General features: G+C 37.8%; 1 protein-coding gene across 7 annotated transcripts in view; it reads left to right on the plus strand.

The window, feature by feature from the left end:
• The window catches only part of LOC117154918 (uncharacterized), a 506,217-nt gene that overhangs the window by 345,389 nt on the left and 136,472 nt on the right, over positions 1–24,356 (plus strand). For all 7 annotated transcript variants that reach the window (XM_033330351.2, XM_033330377.2, XM_033330342.2 and 4 more), the window contains 2 exons: positions 700–809; positions 15,716–15,834. In XM_033330351.2, the coding sequence (XP_033186242.1) occupies positions 700–809; positions 15,716–15,834 (229 nt within the window). The remainder of the gene's footprint in view (positions 1–699; positions 810–15,715; positions 15,835–24,356) is intronic.

Here is a 24,356-nt window from a genome sequence, read left to right on the forward strand (position 1 = left end):
CTACAGTCTAGTGAATAGAATTTGATTTTCATTGAACTGTTCCTTAGTACTTTTGCTATGATATCTTTGACAGAAGTACGAACCTGTAAACGTGAAAGCACCGGGTTATCTGTTTCACTACATTCGATAAAATATTTTATTAATACGCCTCTAATTTAATATCAATTCAGAAAAAAATACTTTACAATAGAAGCGTATAAAAGGAAGAGCTCTGTCCAAAGAAGAATCTCTATATCTGAAACAAGTCAGACATTTTTTACTCGTAGCCAATCGATACTCTAGATCGTTTCTTCGTGGTGGAATCGATCGGTGGTGACGGGCCAATCGGCCATTAAGTATATCTTGTCTACTGATCGCAAAAAGAGACGCGACAGGCAATCAATCTTCGATAAGTCGATGCTTCGAAGAAACAGCCGCTCGGTTCTATCGAACGTTCTCGATCGTACGAAGAAACTGACGCGCGTGTAAGAGCGAAATCTCTCGCGAGGTGTCGCAAGAAATTTTCGATCGGGAATCTCGAAACATCGGCTCGATGTGTAAGTAATGGTTTCGTCGTCCATCAACAAGAACAGGAAGAAAGATTTCTTATACGCGTGATCATCGTGCGATTTTCACTGGGGGTTATATTTTGATTCATCGAGATATACGTATATCGGTGAAAGGAAGTTAGCAGCTCATAGATCTGTCCTTTGGTTTCAGGGAGCAGCGAGGAATCGAGACCTGGAGCTGGTGAACCTGGAAAGTTGGGAGTGAAGAAAGCAAGACCGAAGGCTTCGTCGCCCAACCGACAGGGACCACAGCAATGCCAGGTAGAAGAGTTGTTATTTTTTAAACATTGCATATCTTTTTCATTCAGTTGTTTTAGTTCGATATACGAGTCTTTCGAAAGCTGAACTGCTGCAATTCCTCTTTCAATAAATTTCTCAATTTCATCAGACAAGTACAAGGTCGATGTTCAATTATCAAGAATCTTGACTTGGCTTACTTCCTTCACTTCGTTTATCGTAACAAAACTAGCGTAATAATGGTAAAACCTAAAGTGAATTTCAAACAATAATGTCTACAAGAACGTGGCTTACTTCCTCTTTTCAATTTATGGGATTGGTCAGTCTGGTTTCTGAATATATATATAAATAGTTCATCATATTTTAAATGTAGTTAAAAATAACTAAAAATTAATACTGGGAGCGTGTATGCTGTGACTGTTTGCATAATTCAACGAAAGAATTATGTATCGATGCTTTCGTATTTCGTATATGAAGAAACTCACAAAGAGAATCATCGACTAACATTAGCTTTTCTCTAATGACAGTTTTATTAAAAAAATATATTATCCAGATTTTATAATTTTACTTTAAAAAATACTCTAAAGATAATCTAGTTGATTGCTTATAGAATCCCAAGGTTAGTCACAAACAAAAGTCACAAAGTAAAAGCGGTATAAACATGTCAGTCGAATACTTGCAATTAAAATTCTGTGCGATAGATCATTTGACTTACTAATACGTTATCACGAACAATTTTCTTTCAATTAAAAATCGAATTGCCAGTCTTTCAAAGCTAAGCTCGTGATTACAGTATTCTTTCAACGTTCGAAATATAAAAGAAGTCGTTCCACAGTTGGATTCACGCGGAACGTCGAGATAAGAGAAGCGAGAACTCGAAACATGCTTTAACGTCAGAGGTGAATCGCCGCTCGGTCCGATCAGCGTCCCCGGTGACGTTCGTTTGACAATTTTATTAACTCGTCGGGACTCTGACTGCAAAGAGAATTTTCAATGAAATCGCGGAAAACGAAAGAACAGTTCATTAGCGACATGCAGACGATCGAATTAAAATGTCGATCGATAGCCAACGAAGTGTGCTCGCGAAACCGCAAGTCCACAAAATCTACGCCAGCTTACCGAACCGGTTTCCTTTTATTCTCTCGTTTCATGTTTTTACTCGGCTATTGTTCCACATGTACTTTACTTTTTATCGCTCTTGTTTCCCTAGGCATTCTGCTTTTCGTTTTTTCGTTTACGATCCGCGTGCTCCTGCGTTCTATAATGTTACAATCTTTTTTTCGTCTCGTTTCTTTTTTCTGCGGTTTTAGTTTTCGCGTGCCTATATTTCCCGGAGAAAATTCTTTCCTTTTTGCTTATGTCTCGCGTGTTCTGTACGTGTAACATTTGTTAGATTTTTCCCGGAGAGTAGCAATCGCAGCTATCGAAACTCAAACGTTTGGATTTCAACGCGATTCGCGATCGTAAACTTGAAACGAGTAGAGAATATAGTTGATTACAATTAACTTTAATTAACTGTGGAAAGTTAAAAAAAAAAGGGCGTTTCAAACTATATGATATTGTTCGGACATTTTAATTTTGAATTTCTAGCTTCAAATACAACATTTTGAATCCATTCAGAACTTTAAATAAACTAGCAATTTTGCACTTTGAACTTCGATTTTTTGGTGTTTGATTCTTAATTTTTCATCTCTCGTTTGAGGTTTTAAATTCATTGTATTCTTTTTACAAAAAAAGGAACAGCTTTTTATACATATGATTTAGTATAATGGATCGGTGTAACTTAGTCGATTATGATAGAACGATAAACTGTGAATAATTATTATTCCATCGTTGACTAATTGCTGGTTTATGTTCTTGTATTTTGCGTACCTAACGCAGCTTAGCGGAAGCGTATCTGTGTAACAACCGAATTAGGCCAAAAGTTCAAGGCCATTTCGGTACTATCCGCTTCGTTAGCCGTGTTCGATTTAATTTCTATTCCCAATTTGTGAACAAAGTCAAGAGAAATATTGGAGCGAAACCTCTCAATCTGCAATTCAGTTCTATCTATTACTTTTAGCCCCAATCAATATGAAAAGTAAAAATGACTCTTTCCTACTATTGATTTGTATATTCCGATATTTCAAACTAATGTTATTTTTTCTATATTTATTTATTTACTTACAAACTATTTAATAGTGAAATTTTCATAAACTTATCACGTGATTGTAATAGTTATATTCATTTGATTATAATTTTAAATATATCAATTTAATAACTATAAACATAAGAAAATTACATAATAATATTGTATGATAAAAGAATTTTAATTAATATCCTCTCTTTGTTACATTATCAAATTTGTAAATTTCTGATTTATGAGATTTGTCTCAAAGAATGTAAACTATGTTTGATAGAAATTAAGCATCGGTATCTCGACAATTTTGTACCATCTAACTTAAACCAAGAGTAATTGGGAATATAATAATTCAGTTAAGTCTGTTTGCATATAACCGGTTAAATGCTCAAACGTTTCGCTCAGGTACAGACGGCTCTAGAATAAATGTAGAAACGACTACGTCCGTAACATTCTCTGTTAATTTACATCGCGGTGAATCTCCTGAACATTAATAATTAAACACACGCATTGCGTACGACGCGAATAACGTAAACTGATTTTCGAACACATCCAGCTCAGTCGGTACATTTAATTTCATCTCTTTGAAGATATTTGCAAGGGCCATGTCAAAGCGAGAATTCGAATTCGTATTAATTAAATGTCGTTTCTTAGAGGAAGTCTGTTTATCGAGCAAAATACGCATGCTGCAGTTTCTCACAAGAACGTTTGAAAATTGTGCCCTTTCAATCTCTGTTTAATTCACTCTACACGTATAGTAATTTCCACAGCGTTATACAGATTTCTACAACATTGCACGTTATTGCGATACATTTAATCTAACAAAGATAAATGTTGAAGTAGTTGAAAGTCGTAACGATATCCAGATCGATATTTGAATATTCTAAACGAGACTCTTGAAATTGTTAATCGCTTGCCGAAATTTTAAACACATCCTGATACTTCCAACGAATGAAACAGACGAGTCTACGACAAAATTAAATCTCACATCCAGTTCCATAATATTTGTATAAAATCGTTCTGTAATCATTTTTTAAGTAAAACTTTCGAAACAATCCTTGATATAAATAAAAACTGTTTCTACTAATTCAAGAGTGAAATTTTGCTTCGACAGGAGTTAGTTATTTTCCATTGACAAACCAAAAGAAAACTTTGTGCGTTGAAGGGTTAAAAATTTATTTACGACCCGATTGTCTTAAAGTTTCCCCGTAATAACGTTTTCGAATCATCTCGTCTCACCCATGAATCTCATCGAAATCCTCCAAAATTCTCTGAAATTTCGTCTGCCTCCAAGCTAGTCCGCTCGATCATAGTCGTATATAGGTATAGTTGCTAGATACTCGCGGCACGTGTGCGTTTTTGCGTGCACGCGTGACCCAGATTGGTATGAAACGACCGAGACGCGAAAGCCACGCTTCTATCGATGCCGGACTGTTTATGCAGGCGAGCTTACAGCGGCCAAACTGGTCGTCGCACACGTGTACACACATACACAGGCAGGCCACATTACACAAACAACGGTGGATAGTGTGTAACTCGGAAAGACTGTTGAATATTCAGGCGATGCGATCCTCGAGCAGCCAGGGGGAACACGCCGCCTCGTCGAGTACAACACACGAACGCAATATCTCTTCGTTCGCGTAACCGAGCAGCGTAGTTACGTCAAGGACCATTTAAGGAAGCGCGACTGTTTTTTCTTTTCTTTGTCTTCGCGCACCCCGTTTAAGTTACGTCACGTTGCCGTTATTCTCTTCTTTCGCTTCGTTCCTCCTCTTTCTGCTCTGCTTTTAGCGAATACCGAGACCGAACGTTGACACTTTTTAGCAAGCTGTTCGATAGAACGAGACATTGTAATTTTAAGAGAAAAATAAGAATGGAAAAACGTTGAATGTTGTTGAATACCTGAAAGATCGGCTGGATTATTCCGATTCGTTATTAAATCGGCAGAAATGATTGTTTTCAGCGAGAAGAATAATTATACGGAAGTTTTTGAGTTGAGAGAAGCGACCTTTTTAATGCTTTGTTGAAAATAACAGCACATTGTTCTTCGGTAATTGTTTTTAAAGCATGAAATGAATATACTCTTAAGAAGGATAATAAGAAAGGAAATTCTGTTAAATCTGTTAAAGCAAAGAAATCATTAAAATTGCAAAGTTCGTATGACTTTAATTACGATCATTTCTGTACAACATATTGTGTTATACGTTAAATACTGTGCTAACTTGGTATTGAGCTTATAACTGGAATAAAAATTATAAAAATTGAAAGCTACGGAATGTATATACTAACTTTCCTTGGCGTTTTCAACTTCTTTTTTTTTTTTATTCTAAATACAACTTTCCGGCCAAAGCTGAAGATAATTCGAATCTCTATAGCTAGTCTCATTCTCTGGCCTCAAAGTGGCATCTTCGTTTTGTATTAGCAACTTGGATAGCTGAGAACCGAAGGGCCGTGAATTACGGGTCGCCTTGTTACATAATTAAATGATGACTTGGCCGACTTGTTGACAAGCCCCGTCGATGTATCGAGTTAGCGACGAATTAAGCTGATCCTCCACCGCTCGATTATGGCTCGGATATTGGCACGAAGGATCCACAAAGGAGAAGGAGAAGGCGAACCTGGAGCAGAAGTGGCTCCTAGCTCGTGCTTCTCTCGCTTCTAAACGACGACCGTGCCGTAATTTTACAGGAAATTAATAGTTACAGGTTGCGCGGGGATCGTGAAAACCTTGGCGAATCGATCCGTGAATTATCGGCAACTCGTCGTTCACCGTTTCATACTTTTAATTGACGGCTCATTTTCAGACAGCCATTCGAACCTCTTCGTCTTCGATCTCCTCGATTTTATCGGTTTGCTAGTCTTAACGTTGTATTTTTCAAATACGCAGATACATTTAATAAGTCCCTTCGTGATTTTTGGTAAAATTTGTCCGATCTTGTTGAGTTTGAGAAAAATTACTTTTACTCTGAGAAAAATTTAAGTAGTAGCACATCTGCTGCTTTCTTTTCACGATAATTGATTCAAATTATTGAGAAAAGAACTAATCGATTAGAGTTTCATATTTGCACAAGATAACAAACCGAAATACATGGATTTTGTGAACTCTTTCGATCTAAGTTGCTGAGAGAATTTATCTTCGTAACGAAATGTATCTTTCATGTGAAACGATTCTGATTTTGCAAGAGAAGCATTACTGTTATTAAATATAGCATTAAGAAGTAGATAAAAGAAGCAGGTTGTATCCTTCAAAAAGCGGCTGACAATTATACGTCAAGCGTAGACCTTGACAAATGTTAGCCTTGACACCTTTATATTGTCTCCATTGTACATTTATAATATAAGCTACTCATTCTACTTAGCAAAAACTTTTTTGACCTTGCGTTGGACGGTAATTTAATTTTCAGAAAAGAACGATGAAAAATTAACTTGCCAAGTTAAATTGTGAAACAATGCAAATGCACGTATACGTGAGCGTAGCTGGCCATGCAATTGCCGGTGCCTGGGACATAGGGAAGCGTATAAATTCTCATAGTGACGTAGCCGCGTGTCCATTGTCGCAGAACAATGTAACGGATCCTCGAACGGAATGCGCGAAGATCACAAGCAGGAGGAACGTCCAAGATAATTCGAGCGATCGCATCGATCCTTTCAAGGAGCAGCAGGATACCAAACCTGTCGGTCATACGTACACGTGTGTGTACGCGCGTCGGTGGTCGATTCACGGTAATCTGAAAGCGAGGAACACCGAGCACAATGGGGGTAAACCGATTGAACCGAGCGAAATCTGATGGCATTCCTTCTCCTCTACCAAGTTCGACCTCTCTTCGTTCTCCTCTGTGTCTCGTTTTCGTCGAGCATTTCCCTCTTTTCTCTCGTGGATTCGCCACTCTCGCAGACTCTCACATCGATACACACAACACGCTTACACAGTGAGTCCTGAATCCGATAACTTCGTAGAAGGGTTTTGAGAGTCGTTGACCTCGTCTTCCGATTATCCTCTCGCGATTCGAGCACACGGAATCGAAACTCTTCGAAGTTGGCATACAACGTACTCGCCAACGATCGGACCCGATAAGCGCGCACCTCTTTCAGAGAGCACGGCCGATCCGTTTCCCGAGTTATGGGACGTTAAAGCGTGCCGTTGCGCGGACCGTGCAGGTCGTTAAGTTAATTAATTGACTAGGAGGTTACCCGGTTGTACGGCCCGCTCGACGTTACGTGGCTTCCACCGAGAACACTTGCAAAGATCCGCCTGCAACCCCGGCAAGATGGGTGGAGAAACACTTCGGCTGATCGATGAAGTGGTTCATCGGGATTTATGGAGATGATTATGTGCGTCCGACTACGCGGTATTTTCGTAGTTGGCGCAGCTGTGTTTATGGTTCGGAGAGTTCGAGAGGTAGCAGGGGAAGGGGGTTGAACGATACTTGGAAAGGTTTTATTCAATGGGTATACTTCTGGGTGGTAAAGAGGTTCTTTGAGCGGAGGAAATGTAATTCGAAGGAACTGAGGATAGGAATTTTGAGATAAAGTGAAATAAATTATAGTGGAAAATGTAAGTATTTTGATAAGAACGTTAACCTTCAAATAACTTAGACGTTTCACGATACTGAATGATCAAAATTTCTCGCATCGATGTGACTTATAATTTTTCTCTGAAAAAATACATTCGCTCGACATCTGTCATTGACAAATGACACGTGCCAAACTTGGGATTAGTGAAGGCGTGCGAGTAAGAAATTCGATTACGAGGCTGTACTTTAGTTGGCCGTCTTTTATTTTGAATTCGCTAAAAATATCTCGGCAATTAAGCGATTCTATCTTCCTACCATCGCAGCAAATACGCGATTCTACTCTGCTCCTCTACCCTACATTCTATCCCTACATCATCGTTAGCAAATACACTCGCAACAAATACTCCTCCTCACTCTGCCAAAACTCTCAACTAAAACAAAATCACCAACCTCTATCTTCCGTACGAATACCATAAACCCTTCGTCAAGACAAGAAATCCCTCGAAGCGACAGGGGCTCGCATTCCCGCACCGGTAATTCCATAATTCCCCATTGAAAACGAACTCAAAACGGGGCTGGAGCTCGAGCGAGTGACTCGGCGCGATTGTCGTTCGCTTACAATGAAGGGGCTTCAAGTAGCGTCGCGACGCTCGTCGTCTCCTTTTCCTCGCGACGTATTCCGTTCGTGCCTCCAAAGCTCCTACTTGCGAATAATATCCCAGGACTACGAAGTCGTGGCGTGGTTCACTTTTGTGTCCCAGCAACGACACAGCAGCCAACGACGAGTTCACCTCGTCGACGTTGGCTCGCTCATTATTTACGGGGGCGCGAGTTTCTCGTCTGCCTGCTGGCTGCTGGTAATAAGATGCACTTCTTTAAAGGACTCCGCCTGCAACAAATTGCATTGCCCAACCCTTCACCCTCCATCTAGCGTCCTCGCAGACCGCCCTGCTTTGAGGCAACCTCGTCGAGACGAATGTGGTTAGCCAGAACAAACGTTAACCGGATAGTACCGTGGACGCGTTTTAAGCTCGAATCAACCAGCTGCCTTCGAACCAGGGGAGGATTAACGAGGTAAACTCTAATGCGGGAATGTGTCGATGTTTCAAGCTGTACTGTTGTTTTTTTTTCAGGTTTGTTCCCTTTTTTGTGGTTGGTTTTAGGAAGTAGAGGGCTGAGCATGTGGACAGACGAGATTGGTTAGGGTAGATAGACTGGAGGATTGTCTGAGAATCCTGTGTTGGTTTGTTTATTTTCATTTGTATTGGTTTGTTTAAAATGCTGATGGAATTTTTTGTTTAAAATGCTGATACTATAACAAATACACTGATATTATATTTATAACCACGTATTTTTTACGCGCGTTAACGATCATCTTAATCCTCGTTAGCAACAAAACATCGAGAATCCTAAAAAAAAATCGCACAAATGAATCCTTCTTAACTAATCTCTTCGACGCTTATAATAAATCCCAAAAAATCCTCGAAGTAGGTCGTCTCCTCATTTAGCAGCGTGGCGTAACAGCGTGAATGGCGAAAACAAACGTTAACAGAATCGACCAACCGACGATATGCCTCTCAGACCACGAATCGCCGTTTCTCCTGCCATCGTCTAACTCCATCCATCGACCCTCTCCTTCCAGCTTCCTTTCCCGGTAGCAGCCGGGATGAAGCTTCATCCCTAACGAAGTATCAATGTTACCAGCGGCGGATTACGTATTCAGGAGCGGCGTTGCTCGGTGTACATTGGCGGGTTTGGCAGCGCGGACACGAGGAGCCTGCTGCTGCAGACGTGCACGTTGATACGTTGCCGGGCAGAGCGGGGGTGGCAGAAAGCCGAGTGGCGTGTCTGCTGGTGGCGGCAGAGGGATCGAGAAAGGCCAGGAGTAATGATGTTTGTTTAACTCTTGAGGAAGGACCGTTAGCGGGACTGGAAGATACGGGTTTTGGCACGAAGATGATGGTTAAGGGGTGGAACGACCAGCCGGTGTCGAGGCCCGTTCAAACGTCTCCGTTCTTTTTCATCTCGTATCCGTCTCTTCGTCAGCCTCTCTAGATGGTCCTCTCTTCGGGCCTAGCGTTCCTTTTGCTTCGTAAATTGAAACTCCCATGTATTCAAGTCCGTCTATCCGCAGCACCTTACGAGTTCGGCTACGTAAATTAGATTTTCTGCTTAGGAACCGGCAGTATGATTTTCTCGGTCTCCTCCCTTTCCGTAGGATTCGTCGATCTTCAGAAGTTATCTTCAGAAATGGTTAGGGAACTATTTAAGAATTATTATCTGGTTTGAAGTTAATGTAAGGATATATACAATAAATTATAAACAAGATTTCGTGGTTGTATATAACACTATTCAATGTTTTCTCAACTGTATCAACTATACCAGTTTAGGCAATTGTAACAGGAACTGATTTCTCTCGTCGCCTTGGTACAAGCAAAAGTTTCAAGCTTACCAATTGGAAAATAGAGAGAAATATTTGCAAGGGAATTTCCTCGCAATAAGTAGGTCACGAATGTTATAGTAATTTCCTGTACGTATGCAGATCGAGTAAAAAAGGTCCCGCTAAGAAAAGAAGAAGAATACGATATCTGACAGAATTTAGCTTTTTTTTAATTACGATAGAAAAGATCTGACAAGCAGTAGTTTAATTAAGATTAAAAGCCCGATACAACGAATTGTATGGTTAACTTGTCTTTCGATTAACCTGGATTCTACTGACGTAGTTGCATTAAGTGCAGAAGATAGAGAAAGAATGCGAGGGAGAGGGTTAGAGAGGGTGTTGTATATCTTCCGCGAGAAAACATAGTTTTGTTTTATCTCGAATAATAAACTTCTCTTTTTGATAAGAGGTTGCATTTTATGCGCGTAACGGCGGTTTATTTAAATTAGTGACCTTAATAACCAGCCTTGAACTATGATTCTTCATGAATTTCATTAAAAGATAGCGTGCGAGTTTTCATTTATGGATCTTTCACGTGTCCTACGTGATATGTGGTTATATGAAGATATTACACACAGTGTTCCGCATGGAATGTAAAAAATTTCTCAATATTAACTTGAGAGATCATTTTTAGCAGACTCTGAAATACTTTGTGCATGAACAGTGCAATATAAAGAAAAGATAATAAGATATAAATATATCGAATACTAAAATCATTGACCCGAAGGGAACAGCAAGCTGAAAACAAAAGAAACCGAGTAAGATTCAAATGGTTAATAGAAATCACCTGATATTCGATCAAAGCGCCAAAGCCCAGTAAAGATGATGGATGCCTCGTATCTTTCTTTCGAAAGATCACCTTGGATGATGAATGACGATAGAAAAAGAAGAGACAAGAGAAAAAGAGGAAGAATTCATAAGCCACATAGGACATATTTCCTGGAAGTATCGAAATTCTAGCAGCCGTCTTCCCGTACGATCGTCCACAGAAAACCAGTAAATTTCACGGCTCAAGTATCAGCGATCGCTGAGTCGACAGTTTATCCTTTCTTCTCGTTCCATTAGGAAAACGGAAGTTTCCGGGCATGGATCGAAGGAAGAAGGAAGAAAGTTGGTGGTTCGATTGGAAGGCGAGGGAAATTTCTACGGACGAGTCGAGTGCGCGACTTATTCGCGTTCGTCGTCGTCGTCGTCGAAGCCAGAGGCTCGATCGAACCGATGAAAATAACGGCGAAACGAAAAGTGGAAAGAAGTTTTCCGATAATGGAGCCGAGAATCGTGGATCCGTCGCCACGTGCTGGCCGCAGCTGCATTGGAAATTAATTTCGACTTAACGATGCGAATTCCGAACCCGGCGTGTCGGTGGATTTCCGATGCGTTACGAGTTTTTGATGCGTGTAGATTTCCAGAGGGACGAGAAGAGTAAATGGGCGGAATCGAAAGTCGAGTTTGTTCCCTGGGATTTTACGATTCGAGGTAACGATTCGAAGTTCGCGCGGATGATGGCTATTCGGCAATTTGGAAATATATTAGTTGCTATTGAAATGCGGTAAATAGAAGTTTGATGAAGTTTTATGCGACATAAATTCGTACGAGGGATGTTTAGACTTTTGGCTTGGAATAGAAATAAAAGCTGCTAGAAACACAGGCTAATATATGTACAGTGAATTGTGAAGACCGATAGGGAGACATCTTTTACTTCTTCAGGAAAAACGTTTTTCCATATGACAGTCACGTATTATCAAATTGTCTTTTCATTAAATTTGGCTGTGGAATTCTCTTGAAAAATATTTACATCAAAATACTAATCTGAAAAACGTTGGTTATCATATAGATACATATTTAGTATACATTTAGTTTTTTCCATAAAACTTGATGTATTTTCCATCCATTGTTGAAAGTTAAAAGGCTTAGTAGCTTAAGTATCAAAATGTTGAGGATAATTGTGAGTATAATAAATAAATCTGACTTCTAACTCGATGTTTTGAGCGTCGTTATCGTAGCGATGAAATGTTGTACAAAATGCAAATAGCACAGTTGCTCTTTTGATAGTATAATTACGATATAATTATGTGTGCTAGTTTTTCTTAATACAAATCTCTCTGTGAGCTCGTGTTTCACATATTCTCCCGGATAAGCTGACATAAATATTCCTGCAGATTCATTTATACTTATATTCATAAACATTTCTGCGTTTTTATTTTGTACATATTTGCTTTCTGTTTCTTATAAGAGAGGCTTTTTCAGTATCTCTTTCACTACGTCACTTTTGAATGTAGAAGCCGTGTAACTTCTATTAATGAAGAAAAACTGGATATTAACAACATCAACGTGATACGATAAATAACAAAAATAAGACGTGTCGTAATTTATTTGACCCAAAATTATCGGTATAAATGCAATACCACGATATTTCTATTAATCTTAATAAATTCATAAACTAAACCATGGATGTTTATGTAAACTCATATTGTATACACTTTGCATTACATGTTTTTTTACATAAATACAGACTCTTGGAAATAATTTGTTTCGCTTACTATTAAATATCTTGAACGCTGTACTTTCGATATTCTATATATATTTGCATTTTGTAGATTCCTCCATTTTTCAATTTTACACAATTGCATAAGCATCCGTAGTTTATTCATAACAATAAGCTTAATATTAGCTTACTGAAATATCACTCAACAAAATGCGACCTATTTTACTATTTCTAAATAGCAATTTAACACTAGCTCACAATTTCCAATATATCTCGAGGAAACCTTGTCGAACGCAACATTGAATAGAAAGTAAAGGTGAAAAGTAGCGGGAGAGTTTCATTGAAATTCTATCAGAAAAGCCATTCGTTCCTGGACGAATTCAAGTCAGGGAATTTGGCACAATGTTTGACGGTAAATTCGACGCCAATACCCGGTATTCTTGCGCGGCTTGTGGGTCTTTCAAATGAAACGGCGCCTATGCGCGCAAGCCTTCGGCCTTTGGCTTCCTGAAATAGTTGTTGTAATAGTACACTCCCCTGCCCGAGAAATAAACCCAATTCTACATACTTAACAGGCATACCATGTCTAACACCCTCGACCGTGTCTTCGGTCTTTCTGCTGTTAACACGTGAAATGTTGTGCCGACGTCTCACGTTAATTGAGAATTGTGCAGAACGGAGTTTCGCCTTATCTTCCTTTACACAGCATGAATTCGACTTCGAAGAACTTCTCTGTTTAAAAATATACATAAGATAATAAATGATTTAACTACTCTCTCTCTCTCTCTCTCTCTCTCTCTCCAGACTTCTATTTTGTAACTTTGTTATGAATTAAAGATGTTTGTAGAAAATTCTTATTGATTTTGATGCTTCGTCTATTCTACTATGTATGAATGAATTGTAATGAAAAAAATCTATTTATGTATTGAACTCTTCCGAACTACTTACTATGTGACATGTACGCTATGATTTATTCACTAATAATGTCACTAATAATAATCAAATTTGTCGATTTCTCTGTTTCTTTTTCTTTTCTTTTCGTTATATTCGAAGAACTGTGATATTTGAAATTTACACCATGTGTCTATTAATATCTGAACGTTTTACTCTCCGAGTATTCTCTTATGCGAACAGACTGTCTACTAATAACAGATGATTTTTTCTCTCTCTAACAGCATAAACGAAAATAAATGAATAGCAAATGAAAATAACGAAGATATAGCCATCTTCTCGCGTCAAAGATTTATGTAGTTTGGCGGTAAAAAGTTAACTGACAATTCCCTCGATCGCTACTTGAACAAGTGAAATTTCGTATCAGAGAAAAGATTGTTCTGTTTTCCGAATATTTTTGCCACCCTATTAGTTTAGCTATGAGAGGCCCCACTGTACATTAAACCATAGACGACGTAACCAAAGAAATTCGAGCTACTGAAATGGATCGTGATTCGTTTGAATGAAAAGGAGATCGCAATAACGTACAGGCAGAGTCAGACCACCCTGACGCATGCTAAACGCGAACGTGGAAACGCCGCGCAATGGTATCTTTATCGACGTTCTAATGTCCGTCGTAAAGCGCGTCCGGCCTGGTTTTACGACGGCTACGCGTGGTAATTGAAAATCGTGTCCAACCTCGTTCCGTTTCACGTGTCCGTAATGAACCGTTCGAAACGCGCGACGGCCCGCGCGGAATTGCGAACATTCGCGCGATACGCGCTGCGATTACCGTGTATTAAAAGCGCGGCAGTCTCGATTGGAAGTCGTTACACTTGATTCGACGTCGATCGCCGTTCGTGATACTCGTTAGACCGAAATTTTCTCTCGTTTCGATAGAATTCGTTAGCTAAATCGAGATAGTTTCGTGTAATTCAAAGGTTGAAACGAAGAGTTGAATGAGGCGTTAAAAAAATAAGATACAATTTTTTTCGCGAGAAACGAATAGATAGGAAAATGATACCAGAACTTTAATTGTCGAGATTAAAGTAGATATGGAACTTGTACGAAGAAATCAATGCGAAATTTTAGGTGAAGTGTGGCGGAGATTGTAAAATTATTTATAAAAGATCGCAAATCTATTTGTAGAATATATAACTTGGATTAAATTATGCTTTCCAGCTATGGCCAGAATTATGTTTTGGATTATTGAATGAGGATCCATTATAAAGGTTTATAAATGGCCAAAAATTAATGTTGTCTTATGGTTTGATAACGTTTTCATCACTTGATTGATTTTTTAATAATTTTTTGATTATTACACCACGGATGATTATACGTTTGTGAAATATTTAAAAGACATAACGTTCAAGAGAGTAAAATTAGTATAGCGTTCAATTGACGAAACAAATTTCTATTTACTCATTCGTAACTCGTTCGTGAAAAGATAAATTTATAGTAACATGTTTGCAGTTTAATAATTAATCAATCCATCGATTAATATTGTAGAAATTCTAAATTATCGAAATGAGCTTTGAATATGCACAAATATTTTCGTTTAAATTGTTGTCGCTAAGGTCTGTTTTATACGTTTTACGTTCAAATATTTTTGTAATGTTTCAAGCAAAGGTTGTCCGGTGGAAAACGGGGGGAAATAGAAGCGCGACTGTGTATATTTGTTTTGTAGCGTAAAAAACACAGGAAACCGGGTGTATTTTTAGAACGCAGTCATTAATGGATGCTAGGAAATGTGTGTACGCGGGCATATAGCAGCGCTGTCTACGTCAAGCACATTCGCACGTTTGGCAGTAACATGTGTCAAATGTTAGACGGTTCTGAAAACGTGTTCCGCGTAATGCTAATGGCCAAATATAGGTTTACTGAAATTACATTTTCCCTGTTTGTCAACGATGGTCGAATGGCTCGTGAAAAGTCATTTTATTAAAAGTCAGTTTGATTTTTCACGTAAATACGTGCGAAAAAAATTTCAACGGAAATTTAAGATTTTACTACTCCGACTTGGTATATATATATATAATACGTTCCATATAATTCATATTATATCTGATTTATAATACATTATACATTAATTGATATTAATTAAATAGGATTTCACATACATGTGGTGCCAAAATATCTAAATTTTTGTAATTTTATTAGCCCCGTGATGACGCGACTGCAATGATTAAATTGGTAAAATTTAGAAGAAATTTGCAATTGCAAAAAATTAACGCGTAGCACGAATGAAATTTCAATATATTTTGTTTAATACTCGTAATATATCGATAAAATATGTTCAAATACTTTCGTAAGCATATATTTAGTACGTAAGGGCGAAAAATCGTGTAACCTTGAAAGCGTAAATAGCCAATTAAGCCGATTGTCAGGGATGGAGCATCAGCACAAAGACGCGCTGACACGTAGCACGGTTTCTGTCTGCAGGTCTGCGGGAAGGTGTTCAACAACGCATCGGCGCTCACGAAGCACAAGCTGACGCACAGCGATGAGAGGAAATACGTGTGCACGATGTGCGGCAAGGCGTTCAAGCGGCAGGACCACTTGTGAGTATAGATGCACACCATTCGCCCCTTTTCCGCGTCAATTAACCAACACTTGTGCCATCTCTTCCAGTTCAATCGTTCGTCGTGATAAAATTAATAAAAAAAAATGACAAGTTTCGGGGTAATTTTAGATTTTAATCTTTTACAACGATGTGTTGACATATCTGTAATTCTTCTGTAGAAAAATATTTTGTTTGCACGATGCAGATTTATAACACTGTATAGTTTAAGTTTGGGGTATAAATAACACAGGATTTACGAAGAAACAATGTCGATCAGTTCTACAGTAACATCGTAGAATTACAGTGGAATTATAGTATAGCGAATTGAAATATTTATTTATAAAATAAGAACTCTACATATGTCTTTTATTATTCAAAATAAGTGGCACATTTTTTAAATTTCCTAATAGACAATGAACGATAACTAAAACCTTCTGAAAGTTACTCATTGTTAGGATCGTCACTTCTACGATATACGTACCTGTATCAAGGTCATTGGAGCAGATTTCCCTATAGCGCAAAATCAGTATTTTTTGTCTATATCTTTTTTTCGATTCTCAAAAGGAAGTAAAACTTTGCTTCTTTTCCTCTTTCATCGATAGTGAATCCTCAATGAGTCTTTGAACAAAACGCTTCTGTCTAAAAACCGAAGCTTTTCGTGTACGTCCGCCAAAGCCTCTCAACGAATAGACGCTATTCTGGTAGAGAATGAGGCTTCCTAAGGCTTGTGCATTACATAATATTATGGAATAGCTGTTTTGGTGCTTTGTACACTCGACGAGAGGATTGTTTCTGATATGCGATTCGAGGCAACGCACGAGTGGGCCACGACTGGAGTGCAGCTTGCTCTCTAGGCCGGATTTCAAGAGGAAAGCTCGCCTTTTGTTCCCAGCCACGCTGCTTGCGATTGGTGCTAGTTGAATGCTGATTTGAACTGCGGTAAAAAGGTTCGGCAACTTGGTGAATCGATGTTGCCTCTTATCGTTTACACATGCACACGATGGAGTAGTTATTTTATATTTTTAAATTTTTTAACGTTGCAATTTTAGAATCTTCGAATCGTTGGATTTTCATATTTCTGAATATCTTGATCTTTGCATTTTCGAAATTGCGAATCTCTGAATCCTTGAATTATTCAATCTCGATTTTCCAAACTTCTGCGTTTCTTAATTTTTAACTCTTCGCTATATCGCAGAATAAAATTCGAAAGGTCGAATTCAATACGTTGTCTTGCATCGTTCGAATCAAAGAAACATTTCGAAATGATTATTCTTCGCTGATCGTGAGTCAAAGTTGCGAACAGTCGAAAGGCGTGGAACGTGGGCAATGGCGTGAAAAGAGAGAGACTTTGGAGGATCGCAGGATCGCGAGAATTGAAGATTCTATTCTTCTCGAGAACGGAAAAAGAAATAAAGGGGAATCAATAGTAGCAGCAACGGTTGCTAGTCTTGGTCAGACTTGTTGGTTGGTAGGAAGGAGTTAGACTTGTATTACCTTTTGCGTAGACGGATCTACAAATCTTCCCTCTGTTTCTTCTACTTTCTCAACGGTTCTTCTTCCTTCTCATTCGAGATTCGCCACGTATCTTCGTCCACGTTTCCCCTCGGTAAGTTTTCCTTTTTCCTCAGCATCTCATGCCCTTTCTCTCTCTCTCTCTCTCTCTCTCTCTCTCTCTCTCTCTCTCTCTCTCTGTGACGTTCAATTCGGCTTTGCAGTATTACTAGCGATTCGTTGAATACTTTGTCGAAAACTTATTGATACGTCATGGAAATGTTGCTTCTCGTATTTAGGATATTTAATCATGTATGTTTGATCGAAACCTCGTTGTGAATTTCTTTGGATACGAGTTGTTTGTTCTTAAGGGAACTTTGCTGTTGATATTACGCAGACTAATTTTGCTATTAAGATAACCCTGATTGATTCGTATAGCATTTTAGTTGTAGCAAGTTCATTGAACTAATTGTTTTATACATTTTATGGTTTCCTTGTCAATTGTTTTAAAATAGGATTGCCTCGAAAAAGTCGAGAAAGAGAATGTTTTTTAAAGACAAACATTTTATTAGATACGACGCCGTATGAAGTTTTCAGGCTCATGATATAAATTCTAAATGCTAAGTAAATTAGTAATACTAAATGAAACGTCAGGACAAAGAAGTATTGATGATTTTTGTAGTAATTTCAATTATCAGATATTTAATAAGAATCCTTTATAACTGGAACGTACGAAAGTTTATCTTTGTACTCTCGTCGAAATCGGCACAATCCTCTTTTGTGCTTGATTCCGTCTGTGCTACGTGCGCTGGATCCACTTCGAGTAGACCGTATTTTTCTTTTCCTCGACCTTTCCACTATGTCGCCTTCGTTTTATGTACGTATTTTATTCGATAGGGTCGCTCAACACTCAGTTCAATACGAGCTGATGAACAGCCCTTAGAATTACTTTCGTTTCGTCCATGGTTCCCAGAATTTTTCCCCCCTCTTTGTTGTTGTTGCTTTGTTCAAAGGTATCGTCTCGCTGATCGTTCCTTTTTCGAGTTTCTTCCGTGGCCTAAGATTCAAGATCAATTATCTTGCAATCTACTGTACGCTTGCTTTTGGCATGAAAATTCAACAGAGAATTCCCTCTTATCGATTTTGAATTGAAGAATTTTCTTCAAATATGTTACTACCTTTGCGTGGAATATCTTAAAGTTTGACGGTTGGATCGTGTGAGTTATCTTACTTTATACTACTTTCAATTCATGCAATCTGTTTCTTTGAATACGAGGAATTCGATTCGTAGACTCGAAGATCGTAACGAAGTTGAGCTTATCGATCATCGACTTCCACTTCAAACAACTCATTCATCAGTTCCAAACTACCAAAGGAGCCACGATTCCAGAATTCAACGATCTTTTTTTTTTTTTATCAATCCTAACAAGTTGCACACGATGGCAAGAATAGCTCGGCAAAAAACATTGGCCCATGCGGGCATTCCATTTGGCCTGCGTCCATAAAATTTCCTGGTCGGTTACTTGGAAACTCGTTTTCAAGAAAGCATATGCCGGGATTCGAGTAAACGATGTGGACGACTTTATCCGATCAGCGAAAAAGTCCTTGGCCTGTTTCCTGTTTTTATTGAAATCCTTTTAACCTCGGATATTTCGCAGAGATGAGGGACTTAAGTACCTAACTCTGTACGTACGGAATCGTAAAGAATTGTGTTTTCCCTCCCTACGAATCCTTTTAAACTTTGCCGGTAACCAACGCGTTGCTTCTCGAATGGCAAAAAAATAAGATCCTCGATGATTCGTATTCGGAATCGATAAAATTGGTATTGAGCCTGTCGATACGGTTCGCAACTGTTGTAATCGGCAATAAAATTATTAATCTGTATCGCGTGTTCCCAAAAAATTCGATAAAAGATTATCAAGATATTTTGACAGCGAGGCAAATTTATTGTGCAAATTTATGTCGAATTTTTAGGTATTGATAATGTTGAAAATTCGAAAGATTTTGTTTGAATTTTTAAATAAAAGTAGAATGTCGTTTGAATGTTCCATTAGGAGAAATGTTTCGTTTGAAAAAAAGTAATGTTAGTAATACGAAGAATAGAATTACTGGAGAGATTTCATATTTTAGTGGTTGTTACTTAACACATTTTTATTCCTTGTCAAAATAAAGTTTTTATAATTCACAACAAAAATTCCTGTTTCACTGTGGATGTCTCTTATTATTATAAATTGTTACAAGCAAAAAGAAAGTAGAAATTGTTTGTTATTAAAATAAACATTTTCCTTCTCTTTTTTTCCCACGCCGTACAGTTTATTACGTATGAAAATTAAGTATAATTGCACTTCGAGATTCTTGTCCCGCGAGTTCAGCGTGAAGTTTAATTCGTGCTCATCGAGCTGAAAATTTTCCTAGGTTCAGTGAAGAGAAAAAAATTACGTCCTGCCTGCTTTTTACGTAATATTTCAACCGGCTGGATGTAATATTGCAATTGTCGCGAATGAAATACTTCTTTGAAGTCTCTTGCCTTTCAAGTATTTAGCAAAGAATTTTCTTGGAGCGCGGGTCTGGTAAGAAACTCCCATTGCATAAAGAAAATCAACTAATTAATCGAGGGCAAAAGGAAGCTTGCCTGTTGTCTCTCGTGTTTTTCTCGCGTGCAAGAATCCTTGTTATTTCTTTCTTTTGTATCTTCGTAAAATTCTGCTCGCTGTATGTACATGTACTATCGTTAAGTAAAGATGTCAATATTAATTAACAACAATTTAAACACTCTGATAAATTATTCTAATGGCAATCGAATACTGACTGAGGCGCACAATTATTCTTTTTTCCAATTTCTTTTTGTTAATATTTTGTAGTCAATAACACAATATAATCAAGTGGGATGACACCATTTAACATGATTAATGTCAGAATTCTTTGAACTTTTGTCTTAAATAATAAAATACACGAATATAAACACTAAACAGTAAGTAAATCCTAAAAACGTAAAGACTATTATCTAAATTGGAAAGACAGAACAATTTTGTCATTGTTGAATACTTGTAGGCATATAAATATCTCGATTTTCATTTCATATCGTTCGATGTTCTAATTAAAAAGGAAAGAAAAATCGAGAAAAAAGGAACACGAGATCGATTCGATAGAAAAAGCAGAAATAGGAGATTGTCTATAGCTTTTCTTGTCATTGAAATGTTTTGTGACGTTTAGACGAGCCTCGAATTACTGACAACAGGAAAAGTGCGGAGATAGGCACCCTCAGACCAAACGTGATTAGAGCTCTCATCGTTCAGAGGAAGTTTGACGGCTGATCAGGAAATAAAAGTAATGCTCCCATGATCGAGCGTAATTTAATTCCATTTGCACGAACTAATAAGCATCGAATTACACTTTTTGCTGGTACTTTCTGTTATCTAGCCCTTCAACTTCCTTTTTTGTTCTCCTCTCATCATTATATAATAGGGGAAAGAGCGGGTTTTAGATCACGTAACGCGTTCGTAGAGCTATCGGGATATTTTTCACAAGAAAAAGGATGAAAACATCTTTCTTTCTCAATTAATTTTCCATTTCATACCGGCGGGCGATTGTTCTTGAACTAAATCTACTTCGTTTGGAATCTTTTATTAGACTAAACAGCAGATACCAATATTTCCTGCAAATTAATGCAATCAATTATTTTTACTTATGAATCGTTGTGACAATTTGTAATTAATGTGTGATTTTATTTTCCATTTTCTTGTTTTAATCTTAATATTCGATATTTTAATCTATTTTCATTAAAACGTGGCTAGTCCATGCATTTCTCTATAGAATTCAATTCAAAAGGGAATTAAGTAAATACAATCATTTCAATGAAAGTACATTAAATACAGTAATTCTCCAATATGATATCTTTGATTTTATTCATTATAATTTTAATAATACTAGACTGCTTGTTAATATTTCAAAGTACACGTGAAATATTTTTTAATTTGAAAAAAAGTCTACAAAGTTAAGATCTTTTCTAAAAAATACAACTATCTAAATGTATACGAAATAAAAAGATCAGAAAATTCCATTTCTGTTACATTCAACACGTGACAGAATCTTCTTCTGCCTTGACTCAATTTTACCAAAAAGTAGACGCAGAAAACGTATGATAGATTCTTTACACTTATCATAGGTCACAAGCAACAATTTCTTCGTTCTCCCGTTTGTTCTCGTTTGTACTAAGCGTCACGGTTCTCCCGTGATTTGCGTGCTCTTATTATCAAAAACATTCCAAACAGGCGTTTGCTGTTCGACTTTAGGCAACAGTACACTGAAGAGGAAAGAAAGAATCTCCGTGTACTTAACCTGTTTCCTGTTATCCCTTGAAAGCCTCTTATTTCGTGGACGCTACATAGAATTTGTATAGAATTCGTTGTTCCATGCTGCAGTAATTAAACGGGTAAGAGGAAATATAAAAGAACAACGTCGACGGGCTTTCCTTCCTTCGCTGCCAGCTTCGCAACTGCAATTGTTCTCTATTTTGCACATTTTTGATTTCCTCGAGTATAAACTGTTCGTGTGTGTACCCTTTGGCGAGAAGAGTTTGCGAAATATTTTAATTCACACACACGCACACGATAGAGTTATATGAAACTTTGAAACTGGGATACATCGTTTTATTACTTGAAATATTCAAGAGAATTTTTATAATGGTGTTTCGTGAAATTTATCTGCATGCAAATTTTATTTATTGTCATTGTAGAATTACATTTATGATATTAACGACGTAATCGAATTAATAGATTGGAGATATTTGTACCTCTATCGGATACTTAAATACGTTAAAAGGAAAAGATATATATACAGTGTTGAAAATGATCAATTTTTATTAATTAATTTAAAAGAATTGCGTTTAGTTTTCTATAAATCTACAGTTTATTATAATAACCTATAGTAACAGAATTTACCGAGCAAGTTAAGTCGCTATTAAGCTCTTGGCTTATGATTTCTTGAGTAGCAACTTAAGTGAGCGCGACGCTGTCAGATGGCAGAATATCGAAATATTCTATACAATTTGTATCTAATAATCTCCAGTTTGAAGAATGGAAGCTAAAGTTAGAGTTGAAAGTAAACTTTGTTACGAAAGAGAATATAAACTGCCCTCATTCAATCGGAATTATAATCTCTGTCACAAGTATGGCTCGATATTATAAGCCAGGGGTTAAAAGCTTTCTCATCGAGCTATAACTTTGATTTGAACTGCACGATACTGACATTCTTTTAGCAAACAATTGAACAATTTTGTAATTAGAAAACTTTTCGCACGTTCAACCATTCAAAAATCCATACACCAAACAAAAAAAAGAGAAGAAAAGCAACCAGTGAATATCAAATTCTCAGATAACGCGAGCCGCTCCAACGCAACCTATAACGTTAATCACGCCAACAGGCAAATCCAACGACAACTCCTTTCTCTCCTATTCAAAGAAAAACGCTCCAGAGTCGCTTAATTGAAATCTAAAAAAAAAAGAGGAGCGCAACATCTCCGGAAATTCTTATTCTCCTGCGAGGAGAAAGCTGCGTTTCCAGACTCGGTCCAGCGAGCATAGCCTTGCCACCCTTCTCTCTCATGCCTGTTCAACCCTTTCTTGCCGAGCGAACGGACGCGCCATTGTAAGTTCTACGGCGTATCTCTGTTATCGAAGTAAATCCACGTAGTCCTTTTCCCGTGTTCGAACGGCGACGGTGCCGCTTGAAATGAGGAAAGACGAAAGGAAGCGCTTATACCTCGAGAGGTATTCTCTTCGAGAGCTCTTCTTCGGGAGCCAGGCTACATATATACTGTATACATAAAGAGAGAAAAATATATATAATATATATACAGAGTGTCCCAGGGTTTAACGGCCAAACTATGACAATAGATATATTTTACACGTATAAACGAGATAGTGTTATACGTATAAATACGAGTCATCTGAAGCTTTCTTAAAAGATTATAATAAAAGTGCGAAGTACGAAAGAAGAAAAAGATAGAAGCAACGCTGTTGCCTCTAATTTGATGTTATTAGACGATTATGGCTGGATAAATTTAAAAAACAAAATTTATATGCAAAACAAATATGAAACGAGGAGCTGCCACTTTGAACACTTTTAGTATGTACAAGCAAAGAAAGATAAGAATTTTCCTCTATTTCTCTATTCCAGCTATATATATAGAATTTATTTATTTGTTGAAATGAACTAAAGTTAAATGGATTAATATAGTCTACTTTGACTTTTTTCATCCAGAATAACCTACCAAACATTCTAACAAAGTTATTCGATTTCCTCCTGGGACACCCTGTACATAGAAAGAGCGGAGGACAGTCTCTCCGTCCGAAAGGGATTTGCGACAACTTCGAGGTGGCGAGGGCGAAGGGACAGGGAGAGTGGGATTCAGAAAGAGTCGTTGCCGATGCAGCCAGTAGGGAGAGAGCCTGGTCGTTTCTTCGGTCTTCCGCTTGTAAAGAGGACTTGCTTTCCCACCTCGATATCGTCGATACCCCCTTTGTTCCTCCGCTTCCGTCTCGTCCGCCTCGCATTAAGGATGCTCTGACCCCGTGAAATGAAAGAAAATAGACCTGGGGAAACAGCCTCCACGAACCCGATAGTGCTTCCTCTTTAGTGGGAGCCTAGTCCCTACTGCCGTCTCTCTGTCATTGCTGGAATTAATGGAGAGTTGATAATTGGCGCGAATTTAATCTTCGATCCCGACAGCTGAATCCAGGAGGGAATTTTCGCGTGGGAAATTTGTTCGGGTTTAGAGAGTTTGTTGGATGATTTTAGAGGGAAGAATCGATGTTGGAGATGTTTTACGGTGATAGGGTTGTTCGAGGAATTCTTTTGTTCAGCGATCTGTGTATTTTGTTTTATTATATTAGGTTGTCCGAAAAGTTTCTTTCGTTTCATAAGGAAATAATAGACACACAATTTTTTTTTTCTTTTATATTAGTTTATTGAATTATGCACGAACATGATAATAGGAATAGAACGAAATGGATCATACCTAATTCAATG

The sequence above is a fragment of the Bombus vancouverensis genome, chromosome 14, assembly GCF_051014615.1.
Source record: "Bombus vancouverensis nearcticus chromosome 14, iyBomVanc1_principal, whole genome shotgun sequence".
Taxonomy (NCBI): Eukaryota; Metazoa; Arthropoda; class Insecta; order Hymenoptera; family Apidae; genus Bombus; species Bombus vancouverensis.